The sequence below is a fragment of the Labrus mixtus genome, chromosome 4, assembly GCF_963584025.1.
Source record: "Labrus mixtus chromosome 4, fLabMix1.1, whole genome shotgun sequence".
NCBI lineage: Eukaryota > Metazoa > Chordata > Actinopteri > Labriformes > Labridae > Labrus > Labrus mixtus.
The window spans coordinates 30447080-30473391 of record NC_083615.1 but is presented as its reverse complement, the minus strand read 5'-3'; the positions used below and the strand labels follow the sequence as shown (position 1 = coordinate 30473391).

Genomic DNA, 26312 nt, shown 5'->3' with positions numbered 1-26312 from the left:
TTAAACAATAATATCCCTTTAAAGGAATAAAACACAACAAATGAGAAGTCCTGTAGCTTTGTTGAGCACTCAGGGGTTTCTAATGTGTTGATGAAGAGATGATCATATAACGACATTCTGAAGTTTACGAGTGAATGTGCATGGAAAAGGAACTTTTTGTCAAATGACTGAACAATATAATAACATATGTTATGTTATGTTGAAATGTCTGAAAGCCGTGCGTAATGTGAAGTCTTAGACAGTTTAATTATTTTCATGAATCTGGTTGTAAAGCTATAACAATGTTACTGTTACTGCTGTGCCTCAATCTTTGGTATTAAAACCCAATGTGACCCCAGGCTGTGGCTTTTGTCAGATTTATCTGCAGCAGGACAGGGCCTTGTGATCTTGGGCATTTCTTTATTTTTTTCAATTTTGGAAACTCATCCCAACACTCAAAAGTAATCCAATTATAAGACATGAAGCGATGTTGGCAAATCACTGGATATAGGCTGAGTTGGTCCCTGCATGCTTTAACAATTATTGCCGAAGTCCAAAATGTCTCCCTTGTTCTAATGCACATCTTACCACCGCTTGTTTCTTTCATCTTACGAATATTAATTGGGCGTCAACACTGAAAGTTAAATGTTGTTTTGTTATTAACCTTTATACTGAATTTGATTACAATGTTAACATTCCAATATCTAAGTTGATTAAAATGTATAAACCTGTGTTATATATATTTCCACTTACATTACCTCAAATATTTCCAGCAGTTATCAAAGCCATAGGAATCCATCATTTTATATATATTTCTGAGAATTTTTCATAGATGCTTACAGTTTGGTGTATCTAACAACATGCATCATCTTTAGGGGTTTTAATGGCGCTCCAGTCTCCTGTGACACATCAGTCGCAGCAGGTTCAGAGACTGACAGGTGCATCTCTTCACCTCCTTCCTCATTTTCATAACAGCACAGAGTGAAACGGTTTCACTGTCACTGTCACGCTTCAGAGCTCAGCTTCAGTTCTGAGATCTAAAGTACAGCTAAAGATAAATCACTGAAGTCAGATACTGCAAAGGTGGTTGTTCATGTAAGACAATAAGACCCATATCTACTGATTGTTCATAACGACTACAGTGGTTGTGCTTTAGTTCAGACATTGCTAAGAATTAAAAAAAATTCAAACTTTTTATTATGCAGACCAAAGCGACACAACTGCCACAACCCTCCAGCCCAAGGCCCGCGGCAGCCTCTGCTTCACCCAGTCCCAGCAGCCCGTCCTCCACAGACCAGACTCCCAGCACACCAGAACTGAGACAGAGGAGGCAGACAAGTCCATCTTCACCTGCTGCTCCAGCCCACACACATGCCCCAGTGTCTCCACCAGAAACGCCTACATGGCCTGCTGCTGCAATGTAAGCCAGAATAGGTTGCTCTACTCTTGTTTATTAACATTTGCAGACCTCTGATTTTGCTTTTTCACAATTTAAAAAAAAAACTTTTATCAGGTGAATGTGACCGTTTAAAGGGACACTTGACCCTTTAAAGCCCCTCTGGTGCATTCACTGCAACCCTGATTTTATAGGGAGACTTCACCTACAGGATCTGTTTGTGAGAAGCAAATGTCTATATCAGGTTTACTGGACATTAAACTACCTTTGCCCTGCCAGCTCTCAAGTAGAAAGTCCATGTGAAGTCCAGATGAGTGTAAACAGAGCAGGTCTACAGACTCAAATTGTTCAGCTCCTTCTATATGATAAAATTACAATTCTCACACTTCAGTTTAAAATATTTCATTTTCAAACCTTTACACTTGTTGCTGGTGTTTGTTTGTGCAGCCAGCACAAATTCTGATTCTTTTGTTTCTTTGAAATGTTTTTTTAATTTGTATGTATTTTTGTTTATTTTTGTTTCTTCAGTAACCAATGCATTGCCGAGTTTATTACAGTTTTGTGTAGCCTTACACATAATACCAACAAGAATAGAACTAATAATTATGATTAAAAAATGATCAGAATCGGATCTGAGCTGAAATGAAAGTGTATCAGTGCATCTCTGCCTGATTGTGTGGACATTGAAAGGAAACGACTTTTTACTGACACTTAATGACATCAGTATGAAAACTCAAAAGTTGTCTTCATTTCTTGCATTTCATATTTGATTTATTTGCTCATTTCAGTGTTTGGTTCCCACAAAATATAACATAACATGAAATATTTTCTCTTGATAAAACTGTCTATAAGATCAATGACATCAAACTTTGAAGCGGCCTATATTACATAGAACTTAAAGAAGCATATTCATATGTTATGATCTGTTATTAAGGCTACTTTATTCAAACCCTTGATCTGTAAGTTGCTGCATTACCTACTCCTAAGGGAAGTGAAAGAGGGCGTGTCATACCTATTGAAACACTTACATGATTTGCACATATGAAGATAAGTGATGTCAAAATGTCACATACACTTACCCTTCCTTTTTTAACAGACGCTAACAGTCTTTCATCTTTCCCTGCAGGGCCAGATCAACTCAGATCACCCAACCAGCCTTTCCCACCTACTCCCTGTACAGCCCTCAACAACTTCTGTGGCTGCAGCATGTCTATGCTAGACAGTATTACATGCAATAGTGAGTTATATTATTTTATCAAATATATTAATTCTGCTTTTCTTAAGCCATTAGAACCTCATGGAGGGCTGACAGCTTCACACAGCTGGTGTCTAATAGTTGTCATGTTTGTCTCATGTGTAACAGTCAGGCAGCGTTGGCCGCTGCAGGGACCGTCCCTTCTGCACCAGCTCCAACAATCGGCCAGTACCCTCCTGTTCACGCCCAACATGTGCCAGTAGCAGCCCCCTTAGCCAATCAAAACCCAATCGACAACCTGCAAGCCAATCAGAACCCAGCGCAAGATGCAGCTTTCATCAACCCTGGTGAGGCCAACCAGAACATGCGGATGAATGCCCAGGGGGGGCCTGTCATGGAGGACGAGGAGGATATGGAGCGTGATTGGCTGGACTGGTTGTACACCGCTGCGAGATTAGGTGTTCTGCTCATGATCGTGTACTTCAACTCCAACCTGAGTCGCTTTCTGCTGGTGATGAGCACCCTCTTCCTCATGTACCTGTAAGTCAAAATCTAAGCACTATGAACCTTTATGTTTTCAAATTGAGTTAAGATGTTTTTCTGAATATAATTTCAAGATTAACATGTCACGTCACTGATAATATAATAATAATAATAATAAAATTTTACAGAAGTCATTTAAAAAAGAGGATCACACTTACAGATACATGAAGCAAAGATTCAGACATACAGTTATGACAAATGAAAGTAAATACAATAAAACAGGAGAGTTCAAATCTGCATGACGGAGCTCTGATTAAATGATGTCAGCTAAAAGACAAGTCTGAAAAAAATGTTTTTAAGGTTGGCTGTATTAATGGCTTTACATGCGATTTTTTGATCCAGCAGATGTCGCCCTTGAGCACCAGCATGAAACCGAAACAACTCGCGCTGCATTGTTGTGTTAGCATGCTAATGCTAGCAATCTTTATTATGCTCGTATCTTCACACTGCATGTAAATTTACCTGAAATGAGCGTGATCTAGAAACACAGTTAAGCAATGAGTACAGTATGTTATTCTTCTTTTCTCTAGTCCCTCAATTAAACAACTTTTATACGTGAGGGGAGGAGTCAGCCGACCGTCCAGGCGATGTAAACAAAGTGAAGATAGGACTCTGAAAACTCTGAAAACATCACAGACAGTGGGACTCGGGTGTTACACCCATTGTAGACAGTCATGACTCTCAGAGTTATTTTCAGAAGATATACATGATTTCTACATTTAAGTGTGAAAAATCACATATAAAGCTTTTAAAAGCAGAAACAGAGTCAGCTGAATGGATGGAAAGTGGAAAACAGAATCATTATGATTTAGAAAATGCCAAGAACAAGAGCCTAGTTAACCAGCTGATCAAATGTATAAAAATCCCGTCTGATATCTTTACCAGTGAGCCACAGTCATTGGGTTTAATTCTGTAAGGTACACACAGTACACTGGCCCAGCTGTTTTCACTTGTTTGTTATTATAGCTTTGGTATAACAGGTTTTCAAGGGTACAGATCCTGAAGGCTGGGCTGCAGGCAAACACCGTCATCAGCTGCTTTGTTTATCCAGTGACACAGGAATGGATGAGAAATAAGAAAAGATCAAAACAATATAACTTGCTGACAGCGACATGCTTTAGCCGACTCGTAGAGTAAACTAAACATTGGATCAGACAGTGACTTTTTGAATTTCAGATGAGATTAAAGGGCTCATGATGGATACTATTAGTCAGTTAACCAAAAAGTCATTTGAAAAATAATATCCTGGGGTGTCAGTAGCCTAGCAGTTAGTGCACGTGCCCCATGTACGGAGGCTATGGTGCTCGAGAGCGGGTTGCCCGGCTTTCAATCCGACCTGTGGATCCTTTCCCACATGTCGTTCCCCACTCTCTCTCCCTGGTTTCTGGTGCTATCCATATCTCTGAATGAATCCATAAAACCCCCAAAATAAATCTTTAAAACATATAAATATGCTACAGATCATTTCATGGTACTTAAGATGTGCCTTTATTGTAGAGTAAGACAGTGGATATATTTGGAATTCAGGGAGAGAGAAAGTGGGCAAAGACATGCGGGAAAGGAGCCACAGGTCAGATTATTATCCATACATGAGGCGCGCCACTAGGCTACCTGCGCCTCTCATGATCATTGTAAATTCCCCCGTTGTGGGATGAATAAAGGATTATCTTATCTTATGATAGTTTTGATTGATATATGATTATTACATATATTTTATTATATATTTAGTTTGATTTTTGTTACATTTTCTGGTTTGATTTCGTAGCTCTTGTCAGACTAATCCTTCCAGTTTGATGGGTTTCAAATATAAGTTAGCCCAGTCATATTTTTAATTCTAACAAGAGAGTTGGAGTGTTTCCTGTCAGGAGGAGTAGGGCAAGTTGTGTGTAAGGAATAATCCACATGGACACCTGAAAATGCTCCTATTTCCCCTTTTTTATGTAGAATCTATGACTCGTAGAAACAACAACAAACAGACACTCTTTTAGGGTTTGTGGCTAAAAGACTAAAGATATTGAAACTAAGTAGGCAATGGTTCCTCATACTTTGAAAGTTTGCCTAACAAAGGGCAGACTTGTCTGAAGTGATTCTCCAGTGAATAATTATTACTGCAGAGGGAACAGCTCATACTGCTTATATTAGATAAATAAGTATTGTTTATCTTTTTAAAAAGGTGCCATTTTGAAATCTCTTTCTGTTTGTACTGCACCATACTATCTCAGCTGTTAATAAGCAAATAAAAACTGTGCGGTCTCATTCAGGTCTAGAGGGTCTCAGTATGGAAGGGGATCACTTATAACATCTGAGTAGAAAAGCTGAGAAACAGAGATGGAACAGTGGTACTAAAAACATTTTTAAAAGGACTTTCCACTGAAGCAGGCTGTGGTTACTCACTTCCTTACACTCGTTTTGATTCAAATGACTGATGTAGTCACTGTCTCTTTAATTAACTCATAAAGCAAAAAAAGTTGTATGACCTCTCATATTTTTTAAACTATTTTACTTGTTGTTTGTGTGCGTCTCTTTGTGTATTGTGATAACTCTGGCTTATCTTTGTTTCTTCATGCTATGTGAGTAAACATCATGTAAACATAAAACTATAACACAAGCCTTTCTTGAGAAGTCACAGTCGAGTTTCACATGTGGGGGGTGTTATTTGTTCAAGCTCCATCTGGCGGCCTCCACATAGTTCCACATCAACACTCTTATCGTCGGCTAAGGCCACGTTGTTCATTTACTTAACATGTCACACTCTCTTATCCTCATACACTTCAGTCTTTTTTTGTACTTTAACATGGATTCTTAATAATGCAACTTGTTCAAAATGAACTGTGCAACCCCTTCAGCAGTTAAAAAAGCATATCTAAAATATCATGTCAAAACTATCGATACTTGGCCGCCATGAGACGATATAATATCGCCACACAAAATATCTCGATACTATGCTGTATTGATTTTTTTACCTCACCTCTACTGTGCACTGATTGGACAGGTGGTCTTATTGTCTAAAGTGTTCCTAATATTTTACTCTTCACATGTATGTTAACAGGGTGGGCAACATATTAGAATCATTTTAACATATGATGCACTCCATACGGAAAACAAACCAAAGGGACAGAATATTGGACTTAAGTCCATCCGTGAACAAACCTTAAACTCAACAAAATGTAATTTCTCCTTGTCTGCTCCATATGTAAATAAGAAAATGTTGCGATGACTTTTAAGTGATCATTCCATTTTTTTACACGTGATCTGCTAGTCAATGAATTTATGTGAATACTGCTTTTTTTTATAAATGGTTCTGTGTCTTTTCTTCTTTCCAAGACACACGGCTGGCTGGTTTCCCTTCAGAAGGCAAGGACAGGTCCAACAACCAAACCCCCCACAGCCCCCTGAGGTCCAGCACAATCAGCAGAATGAGAACAGGAACCAGAACCTAAACCCAGTAAGAAAGAAATCCCTCATATTTTAGCATGGATTTGATTGAAGTTTTGGAGTATCTGTCTTTGTATGTTAGGCTTTAGGGCTTTTTCTTGGTTGAATTTACAGTCTGGGTTTGGGTAAGCCTGCATGCAGACATGGACGGCCCTTTTTTATAAAGCAGAACTATTACTTGACACTTTTACTTTATGAAATGCTCCAAACCCCTGGCCATAAATGATCTGTTTGATAACGATTCTTCTTCTTTTTTGACTTCCTCTCTGAATAGGATGACGAGCTTGCTGGCAGACAACATGAGGAACCAGCTCCTGCAGCAGACGGACAAGAACCGATGACAGCAGTTTTAGTGCCTCCTCACAGGGTGTCAATGATGTGGACCACCTGGGTTTTCTTCAAAACGTTCTTCTCCTCTCTCCTACCTGAGGTTCCCCAGCGCATGGCCAACTGAGCATCGAAGCAGACTTTACAAAAAAAGGAGAAGAAGAAGTAATTCAGGGGAAAAAATCTCTCTGGATTAGATGCTTGAAAAGCTGATTGATGCAGGATGTCAGAGGCCATAAACTCAAGAATAAAGAATAAGAAGAACATCGGATTGATACTCCTCAACAATGAACTTCAAGTTTGAACAGACTTCTGGAACGTGTGCAAAATCCCCCCGTGTGGTATTGAGTGTGATCAAACACAGTGAAAGCACCAGCACAATAAAGCTGGGCCACAACACACCATTACATTTGAAAAAATATGGACTGAAAACAAAGTGGGAAAAAAAAACCCTCAAAATATCAAACATATTTTTGCAATAAGAAACTGTTCTTTTGGATCCCTGCTCTGTCATCATACGTCTTAAGTAAAGCTACTGAATGGTTTTCCTTGATCATAAAATAACAGTAGATGGCAGCAGAGGGCTAAACATGTACCCTCCATGCTGCCACTGTAACGGCTGTGCCTGGATCTTTCTTCCTGTGAAGAGCTTTTTGTGCTTTCTGATTCAAAATCAGCCCATCAAAGTATTTGAAGAGAATCTGATCCAGCTCAGTTCTCTCACACTTGTAAGGATTATATTCATCATGTTCAGTTGAAGTGTAAATCTTCACACAGACCTGATCCAATTCTGTATCATCTTTCGACTATCTGAATCAAAAGAATTACCAGGTAGAGATCTTTTTCTCTTTTTCATTACAAATGGCTTTTTATTTTATTTTATTTGTTTTGACAGACTTTGCTTCGGTCTAAGGAAGCCTAGAAGGCCCAAACAGATTGATTTTGACAGTGAATGTTTTGATCTAATGTTTTGGGTTTATTGTCCTTTACCCTCCTTTTTAAATATCAGCTAGGTTATTTGAAGACTTCACAAAATTACCATCACATTACCAAAAACACTTTAGTCAAAACTATATTCAAGTTTTTTCTATTTCAGTCATTGAAGTGAAGTTTGAAATTAAGTTGCTCACATTTCTTTTACATCTCTTATTATCTCCGACACAGTCTCTACATTGAGTTAATTATGTCAATGTGAGCAGAGTTTGACTGCGACTACAACTTCAGTTTACAAATAAATCTGGAAAAGTCAAAATACTTAAATGGTTAAATTGAAAGTTACATTCACCTCTTTGCCAGTTCTAATCGAGCATCATGTGGTGTTGTTACAAAATGCTAACACAGTGCCAACTTGTTGTTTGTATCACAAAGCACTTTAGCTTGTATATAAGGTTAGGGGGTTATGATTCTCCCTCATGATTGGTTTCTAATGTAAACAAAATAATGGCATGAGGGCTCAGAGTTGTGAGTGGTGTTTTAGGGGGTTTATTTGGTAGACGAGTCTTTAGGTTTAAAAGTCAATTTAACACTTAAGAATTAAATCTGTTTGGTTTATTTCTAATGTCAGATAGCATCTTTGAAAGGACAAAAAGAATTAGCACAAGTTCACGTATTCGTTGGCTTGTCGTCTTCTCTTTGCACCAAGGGATCACATTTTGATAATATTTTGTAACAGGGCTTCACTTCATTCATTTAACATTCCAAATGAATTCTGCAGCTACCTCACATCATCGCAGCTGTAGCTATCATTTAAAGCATTTAAACATGATGCATTATAACCCTCACTTTTTGCTTCATTGTTGTTTACTCGATTTCCTAAACGTAAGGACGTTCTGCTGCTGCTTGGGTTAATGGACTTGTTCCAATCACATCATGTTTTATTGATTTACTAGAGAGGGGAGAAGTCCCTGTCCTCGTGTTCTGCATCAGTCCTGTTCTTACTTTGCTCACTGATTCCCCTCGAGGAGCAGAAGTCTGACAATGGTCACCTTGTATATTAAAAACTGTAACGGTAGGCTCATCTCACTAAGGGAGATTAGCTTATTGTGGGATGTTGTATAATAAAGTGTGTTGAAGGAGACATGCAATAAATGTTCTTTACTTTTACAGTTCCTTAGTGTTGTGTTTTTTGTTCTGGTATTGACCTTTTTTTCTTCTTTTTTTAAACTGATGTCAGTACAAAGTGCCACAAGTTTGTTCACCCCGTGTTTAAATGCTTGAACTGGCTGAGGGTCAATCAACACGGGGTTCACATAGAGTCCTGTAGCATGATAATAACATGACCTTGACTACACTCTAAAGTTGCACCAGCGCCAATACAAATACAAGTGGAAACTGCTCCAGGTAAATGCTTACTGTATGCACGTGTATGAGGCTCTCACTGAAAATGAATACTTATCTTACTGGGACTAAATATAGCATTTCTTCTTATCTGGATATGCTGCAAGTGAAAAGTGCATTGAAGAACAAAGTTGATTCAAATGTTATTTATCATAACAAAAAAAGAAAAGGTCTTTGGTAAAAGCTTTAGAGTAACATTAAACTGTTTTAAAAACATAGTACTGATACCTTTAAAGGAATAGGTTGTCATCTCAGGGAAATGAAAAGACTGGTTAACATTTTGTTCTTTCGAATTCTCAACATTTTCAAGCCCTTAAAAACCCTGTGTGAGGCTCCTTGTTATCACTGGTTATCAGGGCCTAAAAAAGTTCCTAGAAATTATCTTTTTTGTAAATATTAAGGTTCTACCAGAGAGCTAGTTGAGGTCAGCCATGTTGACAGCTGAAGGTGATCGCCTGCACTACAAATTTGGGATTCCAAATGAGCCCACCTGCTGTGACACAAGATCCTGTATAGATTGGAAGAGGGCAAGGCAGGAGTAGGGTCAACCCCGGGAGAAGTTCAGTGCTGTCAGTGACCCTGTGTGGTTGCATCTGTCCACTGGATGGAGTGCCAGCATGAGTGGAAGCAGAGGTAAATGGACTTGAACTTGTCTAGCGCTCTTCTAGTCTTTTACATCACAGGTCACACCTACCTATTCACACACTGATGGCAGAGGTTGCTATGTAGTGAGACCATCAGAAGTAACTAATCCAATTTGTACACATTCATGCGCCACCGACGAGGCAGCAGGAGCAACTTTGGGTTAAGTGTCTTGCCCAAGGACACATCGGACCTGTAGCTGTCTGAGCTGTTGATCAAACCCCTGACCTTCCGGTTAAGAGACAACCGACTCTACCAACTGAGCCACAGCCGCCCCAAAGAGGGAAGGCATACAGGAGGTGTTCTGGCAAAGAGTGTGCCAGTGCATCTTGCCCCAATAAGGAGAATCACAGAGGACAGTGTATCAGTGTTTATTAAACAAGTCGATTTTCCCTTCATTGTGACTCTCACAGATCCTGAGGTAGCTTCTAGGTGAAAAGTTTGGTCACACTGCCCTTCACACCGGACAGATAAGTTACCCTGAGATCGTCCAGGTGAGGTGATTCCTATTGCCTCTGAGCCTCAGGAGCACACTGAATGATGTTTTTTGCCCCCATGGCTTGATCGAGGCATGAAGTCCAGATGTTTAAGAGTGGTGGATCGAGCTAGAACAAGGTGGGAAATTGAGTTTCAAATACATATCATTCTTCATCAAGAGAATCTAGTTTAAGAGTCAAAAGTTCAACATTCATCCCTCTCTTCTTATTGCTAGAGGCTTTGTCTTGTGTGTGCCTGTAGAGCTTAGAACCTGGTGAGATACTGCATGCAGGCAAACCTGAGGAAAGACAGCCTCAATAATACTGCTGCAAGAAAACTCAAACTTTTTTTGCTTCTTTCTGCTGATGCATTCAGCCTCAATTATTGTAAGCATGATCTGTCAGCGCTAACCTTAGGTGATCATTTCCAAGGCACCAAGGACATCTGTCATGGTCATTGTCTGGGCAGAGAGTGACCATGCAGGACCTACAAACAGAATATTGTATTTAAGGAGTAGAAAACACAGTGGGAAGTTAAATTGAACCAGCACTTACTGTAGAAACACAATCTTTTAAAGGTGTAGTTTCTGTGGGTGGTAAGGAATCAATTGGTAAAGCAAAAAAACTCAGGCTCAAATCTGTGTGAAAAAACATTGGAGTGATGGAAGAAGAAGACTCAGTTAACTGTGTAAAAAGGGTTCTGTGTACTCTGGATGACAAGCAGAGAAGGTGGTCAAAACAAAGGAACCACTGTGTTGTGGGTTTAGTCAAGATAGTCCAGATGCTCCAAAAGGTCGGCCGTGAGAGCTGAAGTAATGAAAGTAGTGACTGTCACTTCATTCCAAACACCTTTGGCCTCGTTAATCTTTTGTGGAATGGCTCCTGTTCCTGCCTTCTTTGTGAGCTTCAATCTCTTTGAGACCATTTTGTCCTGTGGTTTTTTGTCTTCCTCACATTCTTCTCATGAGGACATGAGTACAGTGATCAAGACACATTCAATTCTTACAAAGCCCTGAACTTATACAACAGTGGGCATGACCTGTAAACAGAATCACAGAGCAAAAAAAACAAAACTTGTACATTCAAGGCAAACATGCTGCTATCAAAGAAACAATGAAAAAGCACACACACACACAGAGACACACACCCAGGAAACAAGTACACAAAAAAGCACAAAAAGCTGCATATTCAGTAATGATGGAACAGAGTTTTAGTGAAACATTTATACTGTGATTCCAGGAGGGTTTTTAAGGTTTTAAGTAAGGAGGAGACACAACTGGACTTGAACCTGTGAGCAACCAGAACAGCTAGGAGGATTTCAAGGGAAGTCCTCCTGAAATTCTCTAGAAATGTTCACAAGTGCATTATGTTAAAACGGGAGGAGTGAAAACCCTGGTAAGAGGAAGAGTATATCTCCTGGGTAGGTTTAGGTTAGTCCCTGTTGTCAAACTACCAGCCAAACCCCCAACCCCCAGTCCCTAGCTCACAACTTATTGCTAAATGGTAAAGAGACTTGGAAACATTCACACACTGATGGCAGTGGCTAAAGTTCCCAACTGTCCAACAGTACTACTCCAAGTACTGTTACTGTGTTTTGTTTTGATAGATATTTTTACCATGAACTGTCCCTTAATTTGGTACATGCCCTAGACTCACCGATCTACTGAGGAATAAATGTTGGGTTACCACGTTCACAATTTCCTGTATATTTTGTTTGAACAGATATTTAGAAATGTGTTTGCTAGTGTTGGGTGTTACAGTCTGTGTATCTACATATTCATGCACTTGCTGATCTGCAGTAACCTACCAGCAGGTTGTAACCATGTTATAATTCCACCACTAGATGGCACCCACGCACCACAGAGACTCTTGGTCATTTCGCTAGATCAGTATCCAACCTTTACTCTGTCCTTCTGAAGTCCACCCAAACCAAACATATTCAGCAGCAAGGTTTGGCGGGGAACAAACACACACACATCACATTCTGAGGGAATCACCACTAGGGAATGCACGGTTCACATTTCAGCCAGTTTCGGTGTCTAGTTTTCCTGAGGTTAAAAAGAGTCTTTGTTCAGAGAAAGTTGGTCTCCACACCTGATCAGAGCAGTGGATGTAGAGTACGTTCAGGAGGGTTATGGAGCAAACTGATCTGGATTGAAGCATGCAGTTTATACTTTAAAGATGTGGTGCTTCTGATCATTTTATTAACTTTAAAAGACATCTTTGTTTGGTATGTATACTGGTTTATAATAACTGTTATCCAACGTTTATTTTTTCAAGTTTTAAGTTTTATTTGCACGTAAGGTTGCACAGTCAAGTATGTTCTCACAATTGTTTTCATGTGCAAACCATGAGTTGATCAAACATTAAAACATGTTTTTACTCAGTATTTGGTCGGAATAGCTTAAAAAAAAAAGTGTATCTTTTTGAGATTATGTGTAAGAAAGTTTGTACTTTGACCAGTTTACTTTAAGGGGACTTTGAGTAAAAGATAAGCCTGAGTCAGTATTTGTTCATCGATCAAGTGTGAATCATCCAAGTTGTCCATGTCTGATTGGATAAATGGCAGAGTATGTACTGGATCATTGTAGCACACAGTTCTCCCTGGCAGTGGAGAGAGCCAGCATTGAAGGATCGGGACTCTCTCAGCATTGACTAAGGAACGTTTTTTAAAAAATTTTAAGCATTTCAGCTCATGGGAGTTTGAGTACAAAAGGGATCAAAAAGATGAACTTTAAAGGGTTGACAGGAGATTTGAAATGAAATTGGACAAGTTCATGATCAGAAGAATTTAGAGGTGAGCTGAGTCTACTAGAGGAATAACAACCTACAGTGTAGTGACGGAAGCTCCCTCCTACGAGTATACAGCAAAGTGCAAACAGTGCCAAGGGTTAAAGACCACAACTGATTTTCAGAGAGAGGTGAGCTCATCTACCTGCACAATGCCGTGTGAAGTTTTCTCACCACTGCTGCTCCTGCTGCTGTTCGTCTCAGTGTTTGGAGCATCTCGAGCCTGCCTGCAGGACGCTGCTTCAGCCTACAGATTCACCGGTGCAGTATGTCGGCTCACCCATCCTGCAGCTGTTGTGTGTGAGTGGAACTTTGACCCTGTTTTGTTTTTTATTTTGACCACTTGCCTCACTGACCCAGTTATTTAATTTGACCAATAATCTGATTTTCTGAGAACTTTCACCACAGCTCCTGGTTCAGGATGCAAACATATCTTATTCCTGTGTCAGGTCTCTTCTGTGTAAACTTTAGGCAGAGGTGCAATATTTGTCAGCAGACCCCGTTCCTAACTTTTCTCCTGTCAGTGTCAAACAGTGTAAATCAGTCTGAGGCAGATCAAAGCAAGTTTGTTTATAGGGAAACATTTCTACATAAGGCAATTCAGAGAGCTGTACACAATCTAACACAGCATTAAGAACATCCATAAGCAGAACAGATACATTAAAGCTCCTATGAGGAGTTTTTGACTGGTTATAAAATGGACTGAAATGAATACTGATGTCTCTGTATGACCTACAAAAGCAAACAATAACATCAGGGACTAGATCAATTCTTCTTTTAGGTATTTTTTAAAATCCTGTAACCACTGCTAGGGGGTAGGTGTCAGACAAGGTGATTCACAGCACGCTGAGGACACTGCCTTTTAAAAAAAATATTTTCCAAAAATTCCACATTTGACAGTAAGACAAAAGCAGGAAGATACACTAACTACGCAGGTTTAGGGCAAGATGGGCCGATAAAACACACAGCTATGTCTGCAGGGGGCGCCAAAATGAACACAAACTAAAAGTTCCTCAAGGGTTAAAATACAATATATATTAAAATACAAGACAAAGAAATGTTTATTTAATCCACCTGAACACTCAGACACAGGCCCAATGGGAACAGAATTGAAAAGATAGGAACATTCAAGACAAGCCTTTTTGACAACTAAAAGATTGATTTTGTTAAACTGGAAGAATCAAACATACATACAAAAATACATACATGGTTACTTCAATTTTTTGATCATCTTTGTATGGAACGAGTAGTTGATACTTTCCGCGACATAGAACACAATTCTTGAATGAATTGGGGATTACATTTAGAAAAAATGTTTTAGCATTGTATATTAGAAATTCAAGCCGACCAATAGTAAGCAGCCCTATATTAAATTGATTTAAAAGTGTGTGTGCCCTACTGGCTCAGGCTTATTCTGCGAACATATGAGAATGTTTTGAAAATTGATTTAATAAATGCAGATGACACGATATGTTTAAGACTCAGAATCGTAATTATAAAATGACCAGTATGTAGGTTACTGTGTATGTGTTCATGTTGTTGTATAATGTCCACATGTATTGTCCTGTACATGTTTCTGCTTGTTGTTGTAGCTGGGGTCTGTTTGAAGTTGCTGTCTGTATGTATATGTGCTTGAGCATTGAAAAAGTAAAAAAAAAAAAAAAAGATTAAAATAAATAGATTAATTGTATTAAAAGAAAATGTACCTTAATATAAAATGTAAAAAGTATCTAAAAATCAGTTCACTTGTAGATAAATAGAAATGTAAGTGATGGGAAGGCATCAGAACATAAAATGGTTTAAAGATCTGTTTTAAAAGGACTCACATTGAAATACAGACTTCTAGTTGGTGTCACTTTTTTGCAGCATACACTACTGCTTCTGGTTTGGGTTATTATTATACGATACGATACACTTTTTTGTCCCCTTGGGGAAATGTGTCACTCACAAGCATTCAGCTGCTTCAGCACGTGAGTCCGGGTCACAAGCAGGTGGAAACGATCCTTGGATATGCTAAAGGAAATATAATTCCATTTTGATTGTTTTTTTTTCTTCTAATAAATACTCAGCTGCTTGGATGTACTTTTTTTTGTTTTCTCACTTGGCTGCAATTTATTTTCATCCAAGTGTCTTTGACCTCAAGACTTTCTGTGTGTTTCTGGTAGTGAATGACAAAACCACTAAAGTGATCGAGGCAGCGTTTCAGAATGCAAGATACCCAAGTTTGAAGAGAGAGAAATCCCTGCTGTTTATAGGAACGGTCAAATATGGCCTTGAAAAGTAAGTAAACCCACACACACACACACACACACACACACACACACACACACACACACACACACACACACACACACACACACACACACACACAAGCAAACAGAATGACAATTAAAATGTTGTGTTTCTCTGTCCACTAGTTTGGAGATTCACAACCTGTTGATTGGTCAGAGTGAGTTTGAGCTGCATCCAGGTGAAGGTATCAGCATGGAAATTAAGAATGTGTCTGCAGTCTTCAGAGGAACCATCCAGTATGGATATGGCAGCTGGCTGTGAGTCTGACAGTGTTTGATAAACAACATCTCACAGAATCAACTTATAAGAACAAACAGAAAACACATGAAAACACATGAAAACACATGAAAACACATGAAAACACATGAAGACACTACATCTGAAGGCAACTAGTGAATCGTGCAGAACCTTGTCCCCATTGAGATTGTCAAGATGATTTTCCAGAGATGGTGTGATGATGACAGATGGTCAGACACTCGTTGGTGCTGGAAACCACTCTGGAACTCTACAGGGCTTTAGGATGGTTGAAAATTGAAAATCTATCCCCCATGGAGTCCAGACACTGGTGTTGGAGGTGTTGGCTAAGGCTGATTAGATGATGAAGTGATGAAGTCCACTGGACAGTGATGGGCAGGTGGAGGGTCACATGTACTGTAACAATGGCATGAATGAACTGGAGGAAGCAGGAATATGATAGGCTTACAATAAGGGAGAGGAGCAGAGATATTGGATTTATTTGACCAGGTGATGAGAACAGATGATGACTATGGGAAAATATGAGTTACCATGCATGCTATGCAACATAATGTGAGAAATATGTAATAAAACCAGCATGCAAGATGTATTCAGTAGAGAGGGCCAGCATAGAAGGATCAGGGACTCTCTCAGCATTAACCAAGCAATGGTTTTTTTTTTTTTTAATTTTAAGCGTTTCAGCTCATGGGAGTTTGAGTATAAAAGGGATCAAAAAGATGAACTTTAAAGCGTTGACAGGAGATTCAAGTTCAAGTAGTTAAGCTCCCAATTGAATCCTAGTGTGGCCAGGCCTTTTGTTATTTGTATTGGCTCTCTAGCAAAGGTTACATCGTTTACAGAAATATAATGTTTAAACATGTATTTTATAATGAGTGATTTACTCTCTGGATGCTCATGGCTGAGTTCCGACATTGCACTCTTTAAAGATGACTTGTCATTCAAACAGAGAAGCAGAATTCTGACCCCTCAAAGATAGTTTTTTGTTGATTTAGCTGGTTTATAAGTTGCATTTTCAGACATGATGGCATGACCATTCTGCCAAGAGAATGTCCCAGCAGCACTTTTGTCATTTGCTTTCTGACCAAACATCTTTCTTTTTTTCTCCTGTAGTGTCAACGTTGGACATTCAGTTGACTTTGAAATTGAGTCCCAGATCGATCTTGGAATCAACCCAAAACTTTGTGAGTACCTCTATACATAATAGTTTACAAAAGAACTTAGGTTAGATACTAACTGATATTAAATATCATTTAGCTTGAACCTAATCCTTAACCATGCTGACTTTAAGTAGTTTAGTTTATTTCTCTTCCTCTGCTGCCTCACTGACTGAGGATCATTTCTGATTTGTTGCCATGTAATCAATACTTTAGGTCGCACATACGTTGCAGCTGCTTCTTCAATGTGCTGGAACCTTCCTACAATCTGTTATCTGAACATATGTCCTCATGTGTCCTCTCTGTTATCTCTGTCCCGTCTGTCAGACTGTGGAGAAGGGAAGGTAGCAGCGGACACATCAGACTGTTATTTGAACTTTCACAAGCTCCTGCTGCACCTGCAGGGGGACAAAGAGTACGTTTGAAAAGTGAACCCTGATGGAGTATCATCAGCAGAACAAAAAAATGCATCATAAAGTGACAGTGTCTTGACCCTCTTTATGTTTTGTTTGTTAGACCGAACTGGCTGAAGAAGCTCTTCACTGACTTCATCACCTTTACTGTCAAGATGGTCATCAAAGGACAGGTGAGGATTCAACCTTTCACTCATCTCTTCCCTAGAAGTGAGAGGAAACTTGATTTACTTGTGACCTTGATAGCGTGTTTGTGTTGTTTTAAAGACAGAGTTAAGGTAAAGCTGTAAATCTTCTTTTCTCAAATGCAGATCTGTATCGAGATCAACAAGGTGGCAAATATACTGGCTGACTTCATTCAAGACACAGCAGGTGTGTGTGTATATGTGTGTGTGTGTGTCCGTGACAAAGAAAACAAAAACATGTGTTTTCTGGTCTTTATAACTTTTGAAAACACATTTCAATCAATCTTTATTTGTTTAACTCCAATTCATAAGAAGTGTTATCTCCAGATGCTTTACAAAAGAGCAGGTAAAAGACCATGAAAATGTGATAGGAGGAGACGGAATAAGACACAGGAAGGATTTCTCCTTTGTATTCCTCGCGTTCCTATTGTCCACACTTCCTTGCCGCTGAGGTGGATGTCGGAGCAGGCCGTGCATGAATAAGGACGGCGGTGGTTTAGGGGATGAAACAGTCTGATGGTGGTGGCTGGGCGTCAGGATGGTAGTGCCAGATCACCTCACTGAAGGTCGGGGGAGCTCCGTCTACTGGAGAGCCTGGCTACTATTCCTGGGCTTCTAACACACAGATAACATGCAGTAATATGATGTGAAAACACAGATAGATAGAGAGAGAGAGAGAGAGAGAGAGAGAGAGGAGAGAGAGAGGGAGAGAGAGAGAGAGAGAGAGAGACTACCGGGGGAACTGGCACCTTGAGCTCTTATCTCTACCTCTAAGCCTATAGCAGCATGACTAGGAGCTGGTCTACACAAGGGCCAGCCCAAACTATAAGATTTATCAAAAAGGAAAGTTTTAAGTCTATTCTTAAAAAACAGACTGTGTCTGCCTCCCGGACCCCGGCTGGAAGATGATTCCCGAGGAGAGGAGCCCGATAACTGAAGGCTCTACCTCCCATAGTACATTTAGAGACCGTAGGTACCACGAGCAGGCCTGATAACTGAAGGCTCTACCTCCCATAGTACATTTAGAGACTGTAGGTACCACGAGCATGCCCGATAACTGAAGGCTCTACCTCCCATAGTACATTTAGAGACTGTACCATGAGCAGACCCGATAACTGAAGGCTCTACCTCCCATAGTACATTTAGAGACTGTAGGTACCACTAGCAGGCCTGATAACTGAAGGCTCTACCTCCCATAGTACATTTCTTTTGTTGTCTGATGAAACATTCTGAAACACTAATCTGTTATGTTGGCGTGCAGATGTTACATGTTGCAAACATCATCATCCTATGATTATGTGTGTGTGTGTGTGTGTGTGTGTGTGTGTGTGTGTGTGTGTGTGTGTTCACAGGGCAGTTTCTCAGTGATGGAGCCATCAGTATGGATATTGGTGTAACTGCTGCTCCTGTCATCACTGCAAACTACATCGAATCTTACCACAAGGTCAATACTACCTTTATTAACAGTCACTTGGGTGGTGTGCTGGAAATTTCTTTAAACAAAGCAAAAGAAAGGATCATGAGTCAATCAATGTCTTTGTTTAGTTTATTTCTTCTTGCAAGTAGAAGGAACAAAGCTTCAGAGTGTCAATACAGTCGGAAGGAAAGCTCCAAGTAATCACAATATGCTTGGGTTTATATACACATGCTTCACAGAAAAACCTTCATGCCTATATAAGGATTGCAGATACAGGCGCAGTCAAATATCAAATACATTTTGTCATACATTTTAACATGTCACACATCAGTAATGTCAAGGAAACTTTAAGTTTGAGTATCTTTGATATTTACCTATTTGTGAGAAACCTTCATCTTGGGTAAAGACAAAACAAGAATATTCATATACTATATAATTAATTAATATAATGTAGCATTTCTCAAGCGAGCTGTAAGTAAAATGTGTCCTCGACAGTAAACAGAATTTTTCAGACAGAACAAACACCTAGCTGTGGGAGTGTCACTACCACCTGTTGGAGGGGTTACTGCCCTTTGTGATGTCATGAAGGGAAAATCTCCAAACGGCCTGTTTGAGCACACATTTTCTGAAAAGTGCAGCAGGGAAAATACTTTTCTCATAATTTGGGGGTTTGTAGACAGGCTAGATACAAATATTAGTGTAAAACATGGTCAAGTGTATTGTACATAATACGGGTATGTGACCTGCAAACGATGATTAGATTAAATTATCTTGTACTGTGAGAAAGACATTTTCAAAGATTGATAAGACACAGCTCTTAATGTGAGCCTGGGCTTGCTAATGCTATAGTTTAATGTTCTGGCTTTTAGTAGAGCCTTTTGAGTTTTGACCAGTCCCTTCTGTATTCCACAATGATAGCAGCTTTATTATCAGAACTGTGTGGATAAAATATGTTTTGTATAAGATCTTGGGTGCGTGTGTGATGATGATTTTCTGTTCACCCCTTCACATTTTGTTTTGTTGTTTTACAATTTCATCAGGCACTATCCAACTACAACAACATCTCAGCTGTCATCAACGACTCACATTTCCACCCCAATCAGCTGACTGAAAACAGGATGCTCTACTTTTGGCTGTCAGGTGAGCAGTTGACATTGCATTTACTTTTGAACTGTTGTAAGTTGCAGTTCATTAGAATAGAAAAATATATTTTAGGATGAGTCCTACAGTATGACTTGTCCAAATGCTGTTGATGTTTTTTTTTTATGTTCCAAAGTGGAAAGTAATTTAGCTGGCACTTTGACTGGCATGAGGGAGACTAGACTTCGAATCCCCTTTTCATGAGAAGATTTGTAAGCTGTTTGTCTCTTAAATGATGTGACGACCAGTGAGTAAGTAACCAAATCCAGAACACAGAAACAGAGATCTTGACTTTTAATGAGGTCTAATGCAGAAAAAAGGAAGATGAAGATGGAGTTGATGATTCCAGAGGTTTGCAGAGTGAAGTGGAAGATGGCTTACCAGAGCAGGGCGATGAGTGGATGGAGAGCTGAGGTATAAACACTGCTGAGTTGATAAAAGCAAGGTGAGCTGTTGAGAAGGCCAGAGACATGACAGTGGTAGCAATCAATTAAGCAAACTGGATCAATATGGCAAGATGGCGGCGCATCCCAATGCAGTGTTCATGTTTTCTAAGAAACATTGCCTGTCCTGACTGCACCTCAAGTTTGAGGAACACTTTTATCCCCACAGCCAAAGCAGCTCTTAAATGCTCCCAATAACATCCTAACTGCCTTTTCATTATAGCACATTTGACTTTATTTCTCTTTTTTTGTTGCTGCATTGATGGCAGGATGCACAGTCAGTAACATCATATCTGCTGCAATGACAAGATAAAGATGTTTCATTTTATTCTAATTCATTATTATACATAAACTTACATAGAAACTAGATAACATGATAACATGTAAGTAGGCCTTTACGACAGTGACTGTCTGCTGTTATGTAGATGTTCTACATAGATCTCACTCCTTCTTTTTGACTTAGAAGTGTTTTTTTTTTTTTACTATAAACTTGTGTGATACACCTTTCACTTGTATTTTATCTCAGACCAGGTCTTTAACCCACTGCTTAGTGCTGCCCACCAAGATGGTCGTTTCACACTCAACATCTCTGGAGCAGAGCTCACTGTAAGTACATCACCTTTGAGTCCTGTGTGGTGTCCTGACTGATATTCTTATTGATTTGCTCTATAGAATAAATACTGCAATCATAAAAAACAAACTTTGAACCTCTACATATTGATAATTAACAAATTGCCAATTTTTGCACTTTAGTTTCTCGTTGTGTCTGACTTTATTTCAGGAACTTTTCAAGACAAACCTCTCCAGTGCTGTTCCTGAATTTATCAGAACGGTAACTGTGAAACATCGTTACACATTCTTACAAGTCTGCACACTCTCAAATACTCGTACCTTTGTCAGATGAGACATATTATTTGACATATTACATATTGTATTATGTGTGTGTGGGTGTGTGTTCAGTGTCTGTTGGAGTCAGGTTCTCCTGAGCTACGAGTCTGGAGTTCATCTGTTCCCTTTCTAAATACCTCCACCTTGGGGACGACTATCTGGGCAGAGGCCTCTGGGCAGCTCAGCTGTGGGATGCAAGGCACACCAACACTCTTCTTTCAAACGGTATCTGGCACTTATTGAATGACAGGACATGGAAAGTGTTGACAGCTTTAAAAAGATGTTCAACCTTTACAGCAGTTCAGCTTCTCTGTAGTTCAGAACACTAAAGCCAGAATGCACCCTGTGTTTGAGTGATGTTTGTTTTTTCTTTACTAGAATGTGGTCATGGATGTCACCGCTTCCTATGCTGACAAGAGACTCTTCCTGAAGGGAAATGTGTCAGAGTAAGACCTGATGTGATGATTTTTAATTACAAACACATAAAGCGTTCAGTAAACTGCTGTTGGACTTCAGACTCCAACATGAGAATCATTCTTTTATTTTTGTCATTTAAATCAGTACACATACCTAAAAGACACAAAATGTGTGTTCTGTGGGTTCAGCAGCCCAAACCTCTTTATGAAGTCGTTGGCTCGTCATGGTGTTGTAATTAGATGTACACACTGTAAAAGGACAGAAGCAGACGAGGAGAAGGTAAAAGGAGAGGAAACACACCTGGCCCATCTTTATGTAAAGTGGGTGTCTAATTGGTGGATTTTCAGTTGTGGAAAGTTTCAGAAATCCGCCTTAGCCCACCTCTATAATGCTTGTTTTTGTCACTGTGCTCAGTTGTATCATCTCTGAGTGTGTAGTTTTGTGTTTCAACATTTTTACTGAGTCTGGTTTTCCGTCCATGTTCTTTCTTTCAGGGTCGTTATAGTCCGCGCTGAGCTTCTGTTACAAAATGAGCAGGTAAAGTGTTGTAAGCTGATGAGGGAAATAAAACATTAAATCCAGTTATTGGGGGCGGCTGTGGCTCAGTGTTAGAGTCGGCTGTCTCTCAACTGGAAGGTTGGAGGTTCAATCCTCAGCTACTGCAACCACATGTCCCATGTGTCCTTGGGCAAGACACTTAACCCCAAGTTGCTCCTTCTGCTTCGTTGGTGATGTATGAATGTGTATGAATGGGATAGCTAATACTGATGGTCACTTTCCATATCAGCCTCTACCATCAGTGTGTGAATGTGTAGGTGTGACCTGTGGTATAAAAGCCCTTTGAGTATTCAAGTCCATTTAGGATTTACCATTTATCTCTAGAAAAAGCTGCACTACAGGACTGTTTACAAAGGCCCAGAATAGTAATATGTCAAACTTTTTTATAAAAGTGAAGAAGTTGAATTTCAACTGAATTGTAACTTCATATCAATCACAGAGACTCAGATTATGTGGGGAAAAGATTAAACAAATGTTCAACTCTTAGTTTCCTGCAGTTTAAATCATTAATGTCCATGTTCATTAAACTGTTGATTATATTTTCTATGTTTGATATGACTTGTTAAATCACCTCCTACTCTTTATCCAGCTGCTGACTGAGGCACATCTGGAATTTGTAAGAGAAGCAGTGGAGAAGATAGGAATTCCCAAGGTTCTATCAGGTGAGACAACAATAACACCTTCATAATACATTTTTTTCCCAAATGTGTAAAAATGAAATTATAGTCAATATATGATTTTATTTATCATCAATCCTTTTGCTTATATATTGATGAACTTAAACAAACCGGAAATATATCAAGATGATTTGCAGCTTCAGCAGGATGGTCATATTTATTTCAAATAATTATTTCAACATTTTTTAAGTAAGCACGAAATCCTGGATTTATTTCAAACTGATGATTCTTGCAGTTGATTTCAAACTGAATGGGGACATTTACTTTCAATTATTTGAGTTATATTTGTTCTGCAAAAGAGATGAAGCCAAATCCACATGTGAGGTCTTCAGTGATACTTTGTGTTGTGTTTCAGTTCTTGAGGTTGAACTTACCAGGCTGTTGGACAAACAGGGAACTAACCAATTTGACATCTTTAACCCAGAGGTGCTTCCTCGGGATGTAAGTGTGACTTCTTTTTTTTTACTTTTCCCAGTTTGTGGTTTACCTGTCACTAATTTTGCTCTCTTTGCTGAAGGGCTTTGTGGTGATTCAGACAGATTTTGGTTTCCCTCATCACCTCCTGGTCGAGTTTCTAAGGAAGACTCTGCAGTAATGAGAAAACTCTGAAGCTTTTTAGCCACATATACATATAGTTACCAGCTCAAAGAGAATATATACCTTGACTTACTATTTGTTTGAAACATTTAAATAAAAATTATAAGGAAAGTCTTGTCTCTGATGTTCACATTTCCACTGGTGAATGAACGTGATGCATGAACACCATAAGGATGAAGTAAACTTTTGTTTTATTTTGTAAAAAACAAAAGAAGTCCACTTTGTTGTCATTTATTTATATATTTGTTTAATGATCACATTAAAAGACAGATTCATTTTTCTGACTTAGAGAGGATATGAGTCTTAATATTTAAAGCATTCTTTATATTATTAGAGAAATTGATTTGACAAAGTGTTTTTAGGGAAGAAGAAAAGTGCAGATTTTTCTAATTCAGTTATATCTTTTTTAAATTACTCTTTTTATACTTAAAGGAAGAATGTGACACTTTTTGATCCAGTAGATGTCGCCCTTGAGCACCAGCATGAAACCAAAACAAACTGCTGTTTGGCCACACCTCCTTCATACTGAAGCCTCTGCTCTCCTCCAGAGACACACCTCCAACCCCTCTCCACTCGTGTTCACATGAAGATGTTATCAATGATAATGCACCATAGCTGAGCATCATTAAGCGCAAGAGGCGGACAAAAGTGTCCTTTGCTGGAGCTGCAGTTGCCTGTGTCCTGCATTGTTGTGTTAGCATGCTAATGTTAGCACACTTTGGTTAGCTCATAGCTTCATATTGCACATAAATTGACACAGAAGGATGGTGATCTAAAAATGCTTACGTGACAAATAATCAGTGAGTATGTTCTTCTTTTCTCTAGTCCTTGACTGAAACAGCTTTATACACAAGGCCGTACCGTCCATGTAAACATGATGTAAAGCACAGCCCGACAACAATACAGCTGGCGGGACTCACACTTCTCACTCATCAGACAGTCATGAATGTTAATTTCTGCTTTATTTATGTGTAAAATGGCACACATTCTTCCTTTAATATATTTTACAACTTCAGACAGACTTGGTAATGTTCCAGCATCTGTTACTCTTCTCTGTAAGACCCTGACCAGGATCAGCATTCAGACTGAAAACCTGAAGATGGAGCTGAAAGTGTTGAAGAAAGCACTGAGGGGAGTGTCTCTATACCATCAATCATAATATATATTCTCAACTCATTTTATGACTACATGTTCATTGATGTTGATTGACTGTCTTTGATGTCAGTTTAGGTTTGTGGTTCCCAACCTTTTGTGGCTCCTGATGTCATGATTTGGTCTTTTTTAGTTTTTCAGTGTTTGGTGTTTCTTCATGTTCTAGTGTGTTTTGTTCATTCTTGAGTTCTGTGTGTCTAAAGTGTTTCATGTATTTATTTTCTAGTTGTCCTCAGTGTTTCTTGTCTTGTGTTCATTCCTTCCTCTGTGTGTTTCCCTCCAGTGTTGGTTGTCCTGATTGTCTTCACCTGTGTCGTTAGTCTCACCTGTGTCTGATTACCCCTTGTCTATTTAGTCTCAGTGTTTCTTCCCTCCTGTGTCAGTTCATTGTATGTTGTTGGAACGTCAGTTTTGCTCGTGCTCCTCTGTGGCGCCCTGTTTTTGAGCCCTGTGTATTTTGTTGAACTTTCGAAATTAAGTTTTATTGCCTTTGGCATTTTTGTTTAATTAAATATTTTTGGTTTCTGCACTTTGGCCACCTCCCTTGTTTTTCCAACCGTTCGTGACATAATGAACTGACCCGGAATGGATCCAGCAGAAATGTTTGAGGAGATGGATTGTTTTTCGAAAGTGGATTATTTTCTGAACATTTTTCGTTTGTTCAGAAGCACTGCTAAGGCCGAGCAGTCTCCTTGGACTGGGACTCGGCTGGCTATTTTTAATGGAACCTGTGGAGGCGAAGGAAGAAGGACTGGAAACCATGGAACCCGTCGTCCTCTCCTTTCTCCACTGCCCAGCACCCCAGAGTCTCTGCCTCAACCCGAACCTCAACCCAGGCCCCAGCTCAAGCCTCAGCTCAAGCCTCAAAGCACTGCTAAGGCCGAGCAGTCTCCTTGGACTGGAACTCGGCTGGCTATTTTTAATGGAACCCGTGGAGGCCAGAGAAGAAGAACTGGAGGCCATGGAGCCCGTCGTCCTCTCCATCCTCCACTGCCCAGTACCCCAGAGTCTCTGCCTCAACCCGAGCCTCAACTCAGGCCTCAGCCCAGGCATCAACCCAGGCCTCAACTCCGGCCTCAGCTTCCCTGTGTTCCTGTCCCTGTACCTGTTTCCGCAGAGCGCCGTCTGCCCCCTGTTCCTGTTCCCGCAGAGCGCCGTCTGCCCCCTGTTCCTGTTCCCGCTGAGCGCCGTCTGCCACCAGTTCCGGCAGAGCGCCGTCTGACTCCCCTGTCTCTGTGGAAGGCCCTGCCCACACCTATGACTCCTGTGTCCTTGTGGGAGGTTCTGCCCACTCCTGTTTCCTGGTTGGAGGCCCCGCCCACTCTCGTGTCTCTGTGGGAGGCCCCGCCCACTCTCGTGTCTCTGTGGGAGGCCCCGCCCACTCCCGTGTCACTGTGGGAGGCCACCACGGGATGGTTTTGAAGAACAGCTGTCGATGTTGTGCTTTGCCTCTGGTCACTTCCTGTCATCACCTGCATGTGTGATCAGACTTAAAGCTGATTGTTTGCACTAACAGATGTTGTTTCCTTTCTAGATCCTTACTTGTGTTGTATGTAATCTCTGATGTACGTCGCTTTGGATAAAAGCGTCTGATAAATGAATTG

General features: G+C 39.9%; 3 protein-coding genes across 3 annotated transcripts in view; 2 read left to right on the top strand and 1 right to left on the bottom strand.

Moving 5' to 3' along the window:
- The window catches only part of LOC132973505 (cholesteryl ester transfer protein-like), a 56970-nt gene extending 43750 nt beyond the window's left edge, over window positions 1-13220 (bottom strand). The window contains 1 exon segment of the mRNA XM_061036994.1: window positions 13180-13220. The gene's annotated coding sequence lies outside the window, so the exon portion shown is untranslated.
- LOC132973401 (homocysteine-responsive endoplasmic reticulum-resident ubiquitin-like domain member 1 protein) lies at window positions 879-8983 on the top strand. Its single transcript, XM_061036845.1, has 5 exons — window positions 879-1399; window positions 2502-2612; window positions 2739-3110; window positions 6438-6558; window positions 6823-8983. Exons 1-5 carry the CDS (start codon window positions 1179-1181, stop codon window positions 7000-7002), a joined length of 1005 nt encoding a protein of 334 aa, XP_060892828.1. The 5' UTR covers window positions 879-1178; the 3' UTR covers window positions 7003-8983.
- cetp (cholesteryl ester transfer protein, plasma) lies at window positions 12314-23597 on the top strand. The gene is made up of 18 exons (XM_061036847.1): window positions 12314-12560; window positions 13246-13420; window positions 15286-15400; window positions 15538-15669; window positions 16778-16848; window positions 17149-17236; window positions 17338-17407; window positions 17546-17606; window positions 18772-18863; window positions 19877-19976; window positions 20946-21025; window positions 21201-21251; window positions 21380-21532; window positions 21686-21753; window positions 22219-22261; window positions 22872-22944; window positions 23315-23400; window positions 23477-23597. The coding sequence occupies exons 2-18, from the start codon at window positions 13273-13275 to the stop codon at window positions 23552-23554; spliced, it is 1509 nt and encodes a 502-aa protein (XP_060892830.1). The 5' UTR covers window positions 12314-12560; window positions 13246-13272; the 3' UTR covers window positions 23555-23597.
- Window positions 23598-26312: the final 2715 nt, after the last annotated feature.